Source organism: Megalops cyprinoides, chromosome 11, assembly GCF_013368585.1.
Source record: "Megalops cyprinoides isolate fMegCyp1 chromosome 11, fMegCyp1.pri, whole genome shotgun sequence".
Taxonomy (NCBI): Eukaryota; Metazoa; Chordata; class Actinopteri; order Elopiformes; family Megalopidae; genus Megalops; species Megalops cyprinoides.
In genome coordinates, this window is record NC_050593.1 from 34401278 (window position 1) to 34416065 (window position 14788).

At 47.6% G+C, this 14788-nt stretch overlaps 1 protein-coding gene across 1 annotated transcript in view; it reads right to left on the reverse strand.

Annotated features, from left to right (window-relative positions):
- dnah9l (dynein, axonemal, heavy polypeptide 9 like) overlaps positions 1 to 14788 on the reverse strand; it is a 61428-nt gene that overhangs the window by 32814 nt on the left and 13826 nt on the right. The window contains exons 16-42 of the mRNA XM_036540016.1: positions 13725 to 13979; positions 13164 to 13333; positions 12634 to 12856; positions 11968 to 12084; positions 10722 to 10808; positions 9855 to 10013; positions 9568 to 9651; positions 9136 to 9294; positions 8924 to 9046; positions 8703 to 8825; positions 8230 to 8454; positions 7951 to 8042; positions 7677 to 7803; positions 7411 to 7563; positions 7082 to 7315; positions 6307 to 6438; positions 5055 to 5215; positions 4355 to 4511; positions 4113 to 4258; positions 3889 to 4005; positions 3239 to 3377; positions 2959 to 3051; positions 2014 to 2208; positions 1467 to 1544; positions 885 to 1017; positions 443 to 570; positions 141 to 289 (exon numbers count right to left, since the gene is read on the reverse strand). Coding sequence (XP_036395909.1) covers positions 141 to 289; positions 443 to 570; positions 885 to 1017; positions 1467 to 1544; positions 2014 to 2208; positions 2959 to 3051; positions 3239 to 3377; positions 3889 to 4005; positions 4113 to 4258; positions 4355 to 4511; positions 5055 to 5215; positions 6307 to 6438; positions 7082 to 7315; positions 7411 to 7563; positions 7677 to 7803; positions 7951 to 8042; positions 8230 to 8454; positions 8703 to 8825; positions 8924 to 9046; positions 9136 to 9294; positions 9568 to 9651; positions 9855 to 10013; positions 10722 to 10808; positions 11968 to 12084; positions 12634 to 12856; positions 13164 to 13333; positions 13725 to 13979 — 3959 coding nt within the window. The remainder of the gene's footprint in view (positions 1 to 140; positions 290 to 442; positions 571 to 884; positions 1018 to 1466; positions 1545 to 2013; positions 2209 to 2958; positions 3052 to 3238; positions 3378 to 3888; positions 4006 to 4112; positions 4259 to 4354; positions 4512 to 5054; positions 5216 to 6306; positions 6439 to 7081; positions 7316 to 7410; positions 7564 to 7676; positions 7804 to 7950; positions 8043 to 8229; positions 8455 to 8702; positions 8826 to 8923; positions 9047 to 9135; positions 9295 to 9567; positions 9652 to 9854; positions 10014 to 10721; positions 10809 to 11967; positions 12085 to 12633; positions 12857 to 13163; positions 13334 to 13724; positions 13980 to 14788) is intronic.

The following is a 14788-nucleotide window of genomic DNA, read 5'->3' on the forward strand; positions in this document are numbered from 1 at the left end:
CTGTGACTGAAAAGAGTGCAGGATGAGATTTCTGAAACTTCTTCGTGCCGCGAAGGGACGAGGCTGGCCACATGTTGGGTGGGAACACTGAGAGACCCCATCGCCTCTGTCACACTCCTGCCGTCCTCGGGGACACTCACGAGCTCCAGCCCAAGTCCTGGGGGTTGACGTACAGGATGCCAGCCCTGGAGACGGTTGCCGGGGTGGCGGCCTTCAGGTGGCTGATCTCAAACACCAGCCGCATTGACGACGTCAGAGAGATGCGTTCGTTGCTGGCCAGGGTGAGAACCTGCAGGGACAGGAAGCTGCCATTTGTGACATCATCCATCGTTTGTGACATCATGTCGTTAGTGACATCACCGCGTGACCTCATCGCGTCACCCCTAGGAGGCAGTAGCACTGGTGTTCTGTTGTGTGCTTGTGGAAACAGGAAGCCACTTACCTTATTGTCATCCATGACTGTGTTCAGGGACTCGATCCACATTGGGTCAATGTCCCCGTCCAGGACAATCCACTTGGGCCCGTCATGGTTGATACGAGAGAGCTCCCTCATAGTAGAGGAGAAGAGCCCTGAAATGTGGAACAGTTAGATCTGCATTAAAATTGCTCTTGTGTTCATAGAGGAACAGAGCATGCAGGCCAGTTGCAGTGTCTTAACACTGCTCCACACAAATACACATCTCCATGATCATCACATCCCATCCATCACATCCCAAAAGTTAAAGGAACTCTCCAGCAGAGAGACCCACCTGAGAGAAACATATGAGGTAAGCGCAAACCAGTCAGAATTACCTGAGAATCACGCAGCTGGATTATTCAGAAATACAGAAACACAGAGACTCCATCTCACTTAAACCCAGTCTAAGCAAACAGCTCCTTCTTACCGTCCTTCCACTCTCTGGTGGCCGGGTGCAGGAAGCCAAAGAGCTCGTCTGTGGTCACGGCTTTGGGGTTAATGTCATTCCATACTGGCTTTATCTTCATGTTGGCATACGTCTTGTGCAGGGTCTTCAAAATCTTTCAATCAAAATTTTAATAAAAATTGAATATGCTGTATTGTTAGTTACATGAACAAAACATCTGTAGGTGAATGGAGGTAAATTATTTTAAAAATGTGCAATTAAAAAAAACAAATGCCATAATATTGAAGTGTTCTATACCATTTTCATGCACACAAACAATGGCACAATTATTTACCTTAATTGTTTTCATGGGTAACAATACGCAGCATTGAAAAATGAATCCCATATTTATGTAAATAAGCCAATTGAGCATTGAATGGTTTTGTTGTTTAGTTCCACAACATCCCACCCACTCACAACGCCGAGCACTCCAGAGAGGGACAGAGATCGAGAGAGAGAGAGAGAGAAAGAGAGAGAGAGACAGAGAAAGAGAGAGAGAGAGAGAGAGAGACAAACACACAGACACCGCAAGAGCTGCTCTGCGCACAGGTGTGTGAGCATCACCTGACTCTTCCCAGTCCCCGCACTCCCCACCACAAACACAGAGTGTCTCACGGCCAGCAGCTCCTCCAGCTGGGTCACCTGGGGGGGGGGCATGAGGGACAGCATGACATCACTCTCACCAGTATGACCAACGTTCCATCCTTATCCTGAATCCATTATCCTTCCATTTCCTCCATGCTTGGACCTAACATGATCTCTGATTCTGACAGCAATGGTGAGCTGACAAGAGTCAGAATTTAAAAAGACCCACTTTGTATGCAGCACATAAGCTATCACCCGAGACTCCACCTGCATGTTTTGTGAGAGCCGGCCATTGTTTTGATTTTTTTGTGAGAGCCGGCCATTGTTTTGAATGCAAGACACAAAACATCATATCTTAAAAAAACGTAATAAACACTATGTAGACATCCAGATATAAGGAGACAACTGGGGGTGCACTGAGGTCTGCCTGGGGGTGCAATGTACCCCTAAGCACCCCCATAGCTCCGGCCCTGGATTTACGTTGCGGCGTTGCTAGCAGCCCGGGCGAAGCAGAGTCCGTCTCTACCTTGAGGATGAAGTTCTCCTCGGGCTGCAGGTGCAGTTCGGCCACAGACTGCCGCACCGCCTGCTCCAGGTCAGGGTCCCTCTTCCGCGGGACATCCAGCAAGGGGAACAGGTCGCTGATCAGCCCCAGGAAGATGGGCACGTCGTTGGTGACAATCTTGGGGAGGTTGAAGTCCCTCAGGGCGCGCATCAGGACCTTTCCCGGGCGGGAGGGGGGTGGGGGGGGGTGGGGGGGGGGGCGGCAGGGAAATTAAAGCTTAGCAAAACAGACCATAACAGCGGCATTAAAAGCATTGCAAACAGTGAGATTTTTCAGACGCCGACCATTATGGCCCATCTGGCTTGTTAAAGCCAATCTGCCACCCCTACCTAGGGGGACTGTTTCTGTTTCACTGCTATTGATGCAAAACCACAGAAGCAGCTGGTGCAGGAGTGACGGCCTTGAGGAACACGCTGATGAGGAGAGGAGAGGAGAGGAGAGGAGAGGACAGGAGAGGAGGGGAGAGGAGAGGAGAGGAGAGGAGGGGAGAGGAGAGGAGAGGAGAGGAGAGGAGAGGAGGGGAGAAGAGAGGAGAGGAGAGGAGGGGAGAGGAGAGGAGAGGAGAGGAGAGGAGAGGAGGGGAGAGGAGAGGAGAGGAGAGGAGAGGAGAGGAGAGGAGAGGAGGGGAGAGGAGAGGAGAGGAGTCCGTAATCACTACAGCACAGTGCTGCTCTCCCCACAGACTGAGTGTGCTTTATAACGGTCTGTGCAGACTGAGTGTGCTTTATAACCATCTGTGCAGAGTGAGTGTGCTTTATATTGGTCTGTGCAGAGTGCTTGTGCTTTATAACCGTCTGTGCAGGGTGAGGGGCGGTGCTGCAGGGTGAGGGGCAGCAGTGTGGGGCAGTGCTACAGGGTGAGGGGCAGCAGTGTGGGGCAGTGCTGCAGGGTGAGGGGCAGCAGTACCTGGTCTTCAGGTTTGCTCCTGTCCTCTCGTTTCAGTGATCCTGCCACCACCAGGACGGATTTGATGGCTCTGAGGCCCCAGTCGTAGTGGTCCTGGAAGAGAGGGAGTCAAGTGGCAGATAGGCACAGAGTGTGAAATATGTTTCTGTGTGTGTGTGTGTGTGCATGTTTTTTAGTGTGTTTGATTGTGAGCGCATACGCATGCATACGTATGCATGAATCCACTTGTGCATGTTTTTGCACATGTACACAGGCGGGGGGGTGGGGGGGGTGCTTCTACCTGCTTGGACAGCAGCTCCCTGCACAGCGTGTACAGGCTGATGAATTTGCGTGCCAGCTGCCGGGCATCCATGAAGCCCTCGGCAACCAGCATGATCTCACAGATGAGCTCGAAATCCGGGATCACCATCGCACACGGTCTGGGTGACGGACACACGAGAACGGAGCTTACTCAGGGGCAAGGAGCAAATTACAGCGCTTCACCCCAGGTAACACATACAAAATGTTACCATGCAAACATTCAGACACAATCTGTGCAATGGCAGTAGTGTTCCAACGCGAATTCGTTATAAATAGGCAGGGGAAAAGGGGAAACGATCTATGAATTAACATACAGAGTGAAGGTTGCATTTGATGTGGTTATAGCTGCACTTTTATTTGTCTTGGAGTCCGAAAAAGGGATCACACCTGGCCGTGGGCCGAAGTTGTTGAGTCCCTTGTGGAGATCATAAACATGGACAAGAAAGAGTGGAGGTGGGGTGGAGGAAGGATGCCTTGACCAGCTGATGCGGAGAGGAAGCGGTGGGTGGGATTTTTACGGTGGTGGACAGGACCAGTTTGTTTAGGTTCGGTTTATTGCATAGGGGTTGTCTGAAACGACCCTCTCTATATTGTGGGCGGAGCTCTGATGTGGAGGGCGGGTCACCTCACCTGAACAGGGCTTTGAGGTTCTCCGGAAGCTCAGCCCGGCCGGCATACCCAGGGTTCAGGGTGATGAAGATGCCCACAGTGGGCTTCAGATCTATCTCCTCTCCCAGAAAGTGGAACCTGAAGCACACACAACCATATACATAAGGAACATAAATATACAGCTAAACTAAAGAAAATTAAATATTTCATTCACAACAGGCATTAAATGAAGGGTTGTAATAGACCTTTGTCTCTTATTTCTGATGGCATCTTGAATGGTTTTGACTTGCACAGCCACGACGGACAGCACCTCCACGGATATGCGGTTGAACTCATCGAAGCACCCCCAGACTCCTGTCTGGGCCAGGCCTTTGTAGATATTACCAATGGACTGAAACACATGAGTGAAGACGGTAAAAAGCTTCTCGCCCCCAATTTCAAATCCTTCCTGCATCTTTATTTGAGGCCCTGCGTGTATCAGTCCTACCTTGTAGTCCATTTGCTCAGAGCAGTTGAATACATAGACCATGATGCCAAGGGAGCGGCCAAGGTCCTTGGTGGTCTCTGTTTTCCCAGTGCCTGCAGGACCCGAGGGGGCCCCGCTCATGGTGAGGTGCAGGGACTGAGTCAAGGTGATGTAACACCTGTCACATGTTGATAAAATGACACTGATTTAAAAAAAAAAAAAAACTTGCCTATAGGTGTGAGTTTTGTAGTTAACTTTTACAATAATTCAGTAACTGACTTGTCATTTCTGACAAAAACAGAAAAAAACATTCTTTTAATGTCTTTAAATTGCCTCCGGTGAAGATGAACCTTTCACCGGTGATCACATTCACATTACTAATTCATAACTGTCATGTAACTGTTTAACACAGAAGAGTTACAAAAGGTTCAAAAGGACAACCTGCAATTAAAACAGCCCGCTGAGTCCTGCAGTGAAAGCCCAATGGTACATTATCAAATCACCCCTGATGGTCACTTCTCAAATGTAATGTCCTGGGCAACTTCATTGCTTCTGTGTATTCCAAAATCCATTGTACAGGCCTACCTGTGCTAAGGCCAATCATACTATGGGCATGTGTGTTGAAAAATGCGGTCTGTGTGTCTGAGAGCCCAGTATTGTGCAGTCTCTGTCTGCTGTTCGGCATCTTTTCCCCGTGTCCAGATGGGGGGAGCGTGCTAACCTGTCGGTGAGCGGGGTGATGACCAGTCTGTGCGTGTTGCCCAGGTACTCGTAGGAGAACTGGAACTGGGCGTCGCAGATGTTGATGTAGCAGTGTTTCTGGTCCTCGTCCCAGCGGTGTCGCAGCTGGGAGAGCCAGGCGAAGGCCTGCCCATTGGTCACCTGCCAAAACAGCGCATTACAAGGACAGGGGTCCATACAAAGAAATAATATACTGAGAATATATTTTAGAGAATATATTTTTAGCTCAATAAATGTTTGAAATATTTAAATTATTATCATTTTTGTATACTGCAATATATGTCAGCTTTGCATTCATATATTTTAAATGTATTTGTAATATATTCCTGGGCAGAACAACATACTGTTCAGTAAATTATAATTTATTTCATTTTTGTAAGGGGATCCCCCAATGAACGTCCATGTATCTAATTATACATGGAGGAAAGCATTGCTATTCACCGCTGAACTTAGTAATCTGTTGTGTGAGAATGAGACAGGGCAATAGGAAGAATATGGTCATAAATATGAATGAGCTCACATGCGCCAAACAAAAGGTGATGCTGCAAGGTGTGACACCTTTAAGGAGCGTCCAGGACGTGCGGGGGGATGGGGGGGGGGGGGGGGGGGGGCAGGGGTTACATGCACGCGACAAGGCAGGGAACAGAGATCTTTATCTTCGTATAAAATCGGGAGCGGCATTACAATGTCAATGAGTGAGAACTATCTGAATAACAAAGCGTGTCAGAGCTATTTCACAGAGCCGTGGGGCCGCCGCGCTGAGAGTAATTGTGTGATGACAGTTTTTCGCTGCGCGCCTTCGTCCTCGGAGGCATTGTGCTGCTATCTGGCGGGCCGCGTCAGCCCTGGGGAAGCGCAGCACAGCATCTCCTCTTTACAAACACCCCCCCCCCCCTCCCCTATCTGTGCCTCATCGCGGCACCTCGCATGATGCTGGCTTTCAGTGCTCCTCGTCTGTACAGTTTAACTAGGTGCGCTCACCTATCAGAGGTGTCTACACTGAGGGAGCACGCGTGACAAGGGACCGTGTTCAACACGATCAGAAAGGTGTCAGACAGCGGGACACGGGTCTCCTCTCAACATTCAAGGAAAAATTGGTCGAAAATCAAGACACGCCAGCGCAGGCTGACACGAGGGGCAGAAAATGCCCCTTTTTACCGAGGAAATGAGGCGATTTCTTCCCCGCTTTCAGAATGCATTAGCGAGGGGCGATTTGCCGCGGCCGCCATTACCTTCCCGGCGACGAGCTTGGCGACCACATCGCGGGCGTGCACGTCGACGGTGCAGATGGTCATGATCTTCTGCCGGTCGCCGGGCGTCAGCTCCCCCAGCAGCATGTTTATGAGAGCGTTCAGCTGGGTAATCTGCGGGAATAATCACAGCTCCGAGGACGTGCTTCCCCGCGGCGTGACAGCGCAGGCCTCAGACCCGCCAACAATGCGGCTCTGACAGGCCTGACAGCAACACGCTACCTGAGCAGCACACAATGCAGGGACCGCTCCAGGGAGGGAGGAACGTCTCCGCTCCGAACTCAGCTAGCCTGGAGAGAACCTGAGCCACTGCGGTGGGCAGGATGAGGAAAGTCTTTTTTTGCACAGGAAGTCGGTGTGGGAGAAAAGCACCTCATAAACTCTAAGAGGTTCTATTTTATGTCTTGCACAAAAAATGTATTTATTGACATTACATGACATCACATGCATTCAGCAGACTGTCTTACCCAGAGTGACTTCCGGTACAAGAGATCAGAAGTGTATACATTCAAGTTACATGATCAGAGGGGGCAGATCCGCTGAAGCAAGTACATGCCCAGCACTATTCAAGCATTGAATTGTGCTAATCTGAAACTAGATGGGAAAAATATGGGATTTTGCTAAGTACATATAATACCCTATATCACACTGTCGCCACATCACAGTACCCATTACTCATGGCGATAATGTAAGTAAATAAGCAGCAAGTAACACAAGTATTTATTTATATCATAGTGACGTAGTGACACTGGCATACCTGTTTGCGGTTGTAGTCTTTGAGGGCGGTCTCAAAGCCCTCCTCCACCCTCTGGAAGGCGATGCCCACATCCGTGGCCCACCAGATCTGGCTGCCGGTCAGCGCAACCTGGGCGGGGAAGTCAAAGAGCCATTGGTCGCGGGGCTTGTCCTCGTAGGCTGCCACGGCTTCCATGATCTCCCTCCGGATGGTGCTCCGCATGGTGGTCTCCAGGTCTCCGAGCCAGCACTCCGCCTGGGGACACAGGTAGGAACAGGTGTGAAGCAGGTGTGCTAACATGTTTAGAGTGAATGGCAAGTGAACGGGATTGATTTATGTTCAGCCGGTACCTGTCCCTCACAGACGCAGGGCTCAGAGAAGGGCACGTACTCCCCCTCTCTGCTGAACATGCCCACAGCCACTGCCTTCTCCCCCTCCTGCTCCGTCTCACTGAACTTCAGATCCGCCAGGTTGTCAAACAATTTCAGCAGATGCCTGGTAACCTGAAATAGGCACCAAAAGAAAAATAATGATCTATAGGATCTGCATCTTTTCAGGAAACAGCTTGAAGAATGTCGATATACAGCCAGGTCACACCTTTAGTATCATACAGTACCTGTTTCGGCTGGGTTCCCTTGGAAACGATTTCCAGTAAGTCTGTGGCCGAGACAAAGTAAAAACGCGGGAACGAGATTCTCTTCGTCTCCAGATACTCCGCCAAGGCCTTCTCGCATACAGACAGCCTGTGGAGAATGACCGTTTTCAACATCACTGACATACCCATACACACACATACACTCACACACACGCACGCACACACACACACACACACACACACACACACACACACACACACACACACACACACACACACAATCATGTGGTATTACCTTTGCTGCAGTGCTTCTAACTTCTCCAAAAAGCCTGGCTGATTTGTGACCTCAATCACATTCTGGGTTTGGACAACCGTTGTCATCAGATTCTGAAAAGAAACCAAACAGAAGAACAGCATTACAACAGTAAAAGCAGCATAAGAAGAATGCTTGAATATCATACTTCATACTTCTATATAAACAGGAACTGATACAGTGATACACAGGGCCTTTCCATACAATGTTGCATTAAGAGTAACAGCAGCAACACTGGAACAGAGAGAAGCAGGCAGACACCTGGAAGTCGAGGTGTATGCCCTGGAACCTCCTGGCATCCTGTGCCAGTTGGTTGCGGATGTCCTCGGAGTTGGTGAAGATGCTCTGCAGGTGTGCCCAGGTGCGCTGCACGCCCATCCAGATGGAGATGACCAGGTCGGCCACCATCAGCTTCCTCTGCCAGGTGCTCACCTGCACCAGGAAGTACTCCACGTACTTGCTCATTAGGATGTTCTGCAGCTGCACCTGAGTTTCAAACAATGTGTGTAAGAGGACAGCCGTCACCCCCCCTTGGACGAGACCACCACCAGAGTCACCAACAAGCCTGACCACTTTCAAAACAGGCCTGTGCTGTGACTTATCAAATACCGCAGCTATAGAGATAAAACCGTTAAAACAAATACTTACAATGCTCACAGAGAGACAGAGTACGGACACTGCTGAGAAAGTCACTTTGTACAATGATATGCTCGGAGAACTGTTTCATAAACTACCTGATTGTCCTCCAGGGTTTCAATCAGGTTCTGGTCGGACTTGAGCAGCGGAGTTCCTGTGCTCTGGTGCTTCTCATAGGAGAAGTTCATCATGCTCCATGTCTGATTGATCTCTGTCAGCACCTGCAGCAGACAGCATAGACAGCCATTGGAGTGACCTCATAAGCACGGCCCTGTAATGCTGATGGTTACCTGAGCAGCAGGTGTGGAGGACAGCACACCTTCTCAATGCCCATCTCCTTCACGGCTTTATCCACGATGTTCTTCACCTCGTCCTCCACGCGGTGCAGCTGCAGCTCCAGCAGGTCCCCGAGGGTGGTGCTCTCGTCCATGACGAAGCGGACCTGGGGGGGAGGGGAGGGGAGGGAAGCGGTTAGGAGGCGTGGGTCAGAGAAACACGCCCGTGCCCGGGGGAGTGGGGTCGGCCTCATACCCCTGTGGTGCTCATCAGCTGCTGCCAGTGCCTCTCCCTCACTGCCAGGTTCTGTAGCTCGTTGACGGCTCGCAGCGAGGTCAGCAGGTTCTTCACGGTGGCCTCCAGGCCTGTGTACACATCCCACACACGCACCTCTTTGTCCAGGGTCTTCATCTCCTGAGGAGCACCAGCACAACACATGTCTTTTGAGGAAAGTCCTATTACTTATATGCATACAGTGAACACACATTCGGTTTTAGTCTGAGTGTCTGTGATCTGTCACTTTACTGTGCAGACAGCTACTGTGCAGAAACTATGTCAGGTATCTTTATAATGACATGCACTTGTGGGCTTGGGTATACAATAGATAATAGATGCTCTTATCCAGAGTGACTTCCAACAAAAAGAACAGAGTAACTCAGGTTTCAGGTGATGTAATCAGGTAGGTACCTTTGCAAATCTTCTTAGTTCCATATCCATTTGCTCCACATTAATTTCTTTCCATGGGGTTTTCGTCCAGTCTGCAATACTGGTCTATGTTTTTTTTTTTTTTTTTGTGCATAAAAAGAATTAGCATTTCAATTTCCAAATTGCACTTCCACCATTTTCAAGACAGAAAATTTAAAACATATGCTTACATCACTAGTTAAATTAAAGTTACTAAAAAAATTATGATATAATTCTAATTCTAATACACTTTTGCAAATATAGACTGCATGTTACAGGCTGATGGTTACCTTGACGAATATGACCATGTCCCAGACGGACTTGACCAGGATGATGTCAGACCGGCACTGGCGGAGCTGCTTGTAGTCAGGGAAACTGACCTCGAATAGATCAGCCGTTTCCTGAAGTTTCCTCATCTCTGTCTCCAGTTGCACCACGGCCCTGTTTGTCTGACCGCACAGAACTCAAGACCCTCAGATCTGCACACACACTAATCTACACACAATACACGCACACACACAGTCTACAGACACTCCAGATACACCTCACCACTGTAAGAGTGAAGTATAGGTCACACACTATTTACATACACATGAGGCACACAACAAACATACACAGTTATATACACAAAATAATAATATTCTTCATTGATATGGTTTAAATCCTTTCTGGATATGGTGACATTAGAAAAAATGTCCTGTGATTTAAAAGATATTCATACAGAGGAACATGAATGCTGGGAACAAATAATACCTTGATTAGGAATGTATTTCTAACCACTGAATGTGAACGAGGAATTAATTGTTTTTTTTTATCTTTTACTTCCTTATCTTTTTCTTATTCCCTTTTTCTGTACACATCCTGGATATTTCATCTCTGTCTACTGGGTACGCCTTCTGCCTTTTATATTTGCCTGGGGTGCCTAAACTATTTTAAAATGTGAAGAGTCAATGTTTGTCTGAGCTGATAAACATGTGATTTTATAAAAAAAAAAAATAGTTTTTCATGAATAAATTGCCATCAATAGGGTCATTAACCTACATGATGCTACAAAACAACAATCTGTGTTTTGTTGTTTTTTGCACACGGTTATTCTGTCCTATTGTAAGATATTCCTGCAACATGTATTTCAGCACAGTGAGTATTAAAATGCTTACCTTGTCTATAAGCTTATAGGGATCATCCACATCAATTCGAAAAATGATTTCCGTGCGAAATTGTTCTCTGAACTCGTGCTGCTTTATCTGAAAGCACATTTTTCCAGCATGTTAACAAACATGTAATTTCCATAAACACGTTCCGCAGCTGACAGCTTGATTTGGGCTCAGAGAGGGAGAGGGAGAGAGAGCTGACGGTCCTCTTTGCACTATTTTAATGGAGACAGCTTTGCCAGAAAGGCACACTGGGCGTAACGAGCTTCAGGCAGCTTTGCGGGGATTAAACCGCAGATCGCAACGCTGGAAACCGGATCACATGGAAGTTCCTCCTAATAAGATTTACTATCAAATGCCGGTAATACTGTCTTTAATAACTTGTTTAATGACAGTGTTGGATAGTTTAGGCAAATACTTATTCAGAGATCAACTACTCTTAGTCAATTGTACACTGAATAGAATCATCAGAAAAGAGCCTTTGGAAAAAGAAATTTAGTCATGGATATTTGGAAATCATGCTACAATTACAAATACAATTACAATCATTTAGCAGATGCTTTTTATCCAGAGCGACTTCCAGCACAATAAAATATAACAGAGTCAGACCAGGTTCCCAGACCAGTGAGTGTGAGCATAACACTATTCAAGCCCTATTCATGCTGAACTTACATACTGCATTAAAATGCCCCGGAGAATCTACAGATCTCCACGGCGTGTTTGCAATAAAGCAAGACACGCCAAACAAACTGCCACAGTGGTTGCGTGTGCTCAGGACAGCACCGACTAGACTGTGGAGGCGCAATAGCTCTGTGCGCACAGCAAGTATCCTGTTACTGAAATGAAATCACCCTGCTCCACCAGCTACGTAGCACAGTGGCCATGAAAAGAGCAGAGACTTTAATAAATCTGTATTGAGCGGTGTTTGAGGAGACTAAATCCATATTCATGGAGACAGCGGCATTTGCAATTGAATATGAAGGCACCGGATTAAACACGGTTCTCTATATAAGCAGGAGGCATCATCACTCGCTGTCTTGGTAGGCCTTAACCTTATCTGATCCAGCCCCCCCCCACCAAAGCCCCCCCCCCCCCCCCGGCACATTACCCAACAAGCATGGAATTGTTATCTCTCCGCCGGGCCTTTCTGGAGAGTTTACAATTTCTCGCTTCGCTGGAGCCTGGCCGCAGCTTGTTACCAGGACAAAAGGAGGGAGGTGGCCGTGGTTGAGGGCGCAAAGTCGCCCCTCACCTCGAAGCGGACACACTTCCTCCTGATAACGGACACCTCGTTGGACTGCAGCGGGGCGACCTCGTGCTTGACGGTGAACGCCACCTTCTTCAGGTTCTTCCATTTCTCGGGAAGCTCCTGTGGCCGTTCGGGAGAAATGAGGAAAAGGCAATACTCACTGAAGCCAAGTCGTCAATATGAGAAATGCCAACATGAGGTAACTTCGTAACTTTCTTTTGGTGTTTTCTAAAAATGAGGAGTGTTTTCATTTTTAACTGAAAATGGATTGGCACTTGAAAAATATCTGTAAAAGACACCTTCGTGGTTGTGCTGTTAAATACAACATCTCATTACAATGGCCTCAGAGTCATTCATTTAGAAGTTTGGAATAAAAACAGTAACTATGAAAATATGTTACTCATAATATGCAACTACCTAAAATGGAACTTACAGCTATCTTATCCAAATAAAACATAAATCCCTTAGCGTAGTTATTCCAGCATGAATCATAATCATAAACACTGCTCATAATCATAAAAAAGCTGGTGGCTAGCAGAAAAACAGCAGTAACAAGTGTCTCTGCTCTTTGTCCCAGCAGCAGTTGGGCAGATCTGAAGCAGGCTCCAGGTACAGTGTGAAGGCGTGTGAATTTGTTCTGTCCTGCAGGGCGCTGTGCTGATTCATTACCTCCAGCTGTGTGTAGACCTGCTCAGGGAGCTGCTGGCCGTAGGTTTTCAGCAGGTCAGCGGTGGACTTGAGGGGTTTGAAGTGCTGGTCGGTGGTGATCTGCCTGTCGCGAATGGCCATCAGGTGTCCCATGATGTCCACCAGACCAGCGTAATCTCCGTCCGACACCTTTTTGGACAGACCCTTATCTGTTTCCTGGATGAAGGTGGCCAGTTCTTGCACACTGTTCACACAGGGAGACCATGGGACATGCTGCTGTGAGGGTGTCATGGCAACAACAACTCTCTTCTCAGAACTTGCAGAATGAAGGGGGTTACCTTACATATTCTAATACTTTGCACAGGTCGTACTACATACAGTTCTGTGCTTATACCAAATTTCACACTGAGTCTACTTTCTCTCTAAAATTATACAATACGTTCCATGTGTGTCAGTAATTGTTGTAAAAACATTACTCCTCCATGTTCGTAGTGGTTACAAGGCCCAAACCTCGAGGTCCTTTATTGAGAGTGAAAGGGTTTGTCACTTGCCTGTTATTGACATGATTGAGCAGGTGCTCTTTGAACATCCAGCTCCACTTCTTGATCACATTCATCAGCGAGACTTTAAAAGGCTTGATGTCCACTTGGCACCAGCCACAGAAAATCTTCTTGTCTTCGAATTTACTGACTTTGAGGTACAGTGACTCAAAGAGGCAGATCTAATGAGAATGAAATAAAATTGACATGCTGTAATGTGCTATGGCAGTTGACCCCGAGAATGTCAACCGGAAAAATCTATGATAAAATGATTCATCAACCGCTATTCAAAGGTTTACCAAGAATAAACACAATATAGAAAAGGCCCATATAATTTTCTTTGAAACGCTCTGAGTGCCACTCAGACCCAATGCTGGAGGGCTGCAGCGTCTGCAGGCCTTCATTTGAGGCCAGCGTTTAATCACCTGATTCAGCTAATCATCGTCCTGATTGAGCCAATTTAGCTTTCCTCCTCAGCTCTGAGCGCTAGCGGGTTTTAAAGGTATCTAGAAAGGCCGCTGACTAGCCCCCCTCAGGACGGCCCCTTTCAGTAGACATGCGAGTCCCAGCCACCTGCTCCTTGAAGTTCTCCAGTTTGGGCGGGTTCTTGGTCAGCTCATAGTCGGCGTAGAGCTCAGCCTCCTCGGCGCTCAGCACGTGGCCGTACAGCAGGAACTGCCGCATGAACTCGCCGCGGTCGTCCGTCCACAGGTAGCGGTAGCTGGCGAAGCTGCTCTGGAACTCCTTCACCTTAGCGACGGCCCCACGCGCCCGGCTCCGGATGGTCTGGGAGAGTTCCGCCAGCTCCGCCATGTCATCGATGTCCGGCTGGGGTTGGAGGTCAAAGTCGTGGCACAATGGTAAGGAGCAGGGCTTGTAACTGAAAGATTGCCAGTTTGACTCCCTGCTCAGGCACTGATGCTGTATCTACTGTACTGATGTATGATGTATTTACTGAATTGCCTCAGTAAAATATCCAGCCGTATAAATGGACAACATGTAAAAATAGTAACCTATGTAAGTCGCTCTAGATAAGAGAATCTGCTAAATGCCAATAATGTAATGTAATCTCACTTACACACCCAAGAGAACCTGATGGAACCCACAGAGTTTTGTTCTGTAGTCATGACACTCCTGTTAAGAAATACTCCTGTTGATGTAGCTGTATGTAACAACAAATAAGGAGTATATTCCTCTGTGCTGGAATAACCAACTACTGTAGTATTACTAGACTGCTTGGCTGACAATTTCAAGCACATATCCCTTATTATTGATTTACACAGTAATGGAGACATACGGCAAAGTCTAATTACGCAAGCCTCTAGGCACATAAGAAAAGAAGAAAGAAAAGACAGAAAAGAAGCTGGTTCCTAATATGACTCTATGATATCTTTCTGAATTTGTACCAAATAGGGGGCAGAAACAATTTAGACATCAGATTATAAGGTGTTTGGGCCTTGAAACAATGTGCTTAAACCCCCTCTGTGCTGTCTAGATGAAAAGTAAATGAAAGACATATATTTTGATCTTGGGAGAGAGAGCAGAGGCATTTAGAGTAATGATGTGACACATGGAGTTCGGTAATGTTTCTTGTGAACTGCTATTTTGAGTTTTCCTCATTTGCAGTAATTACCTGC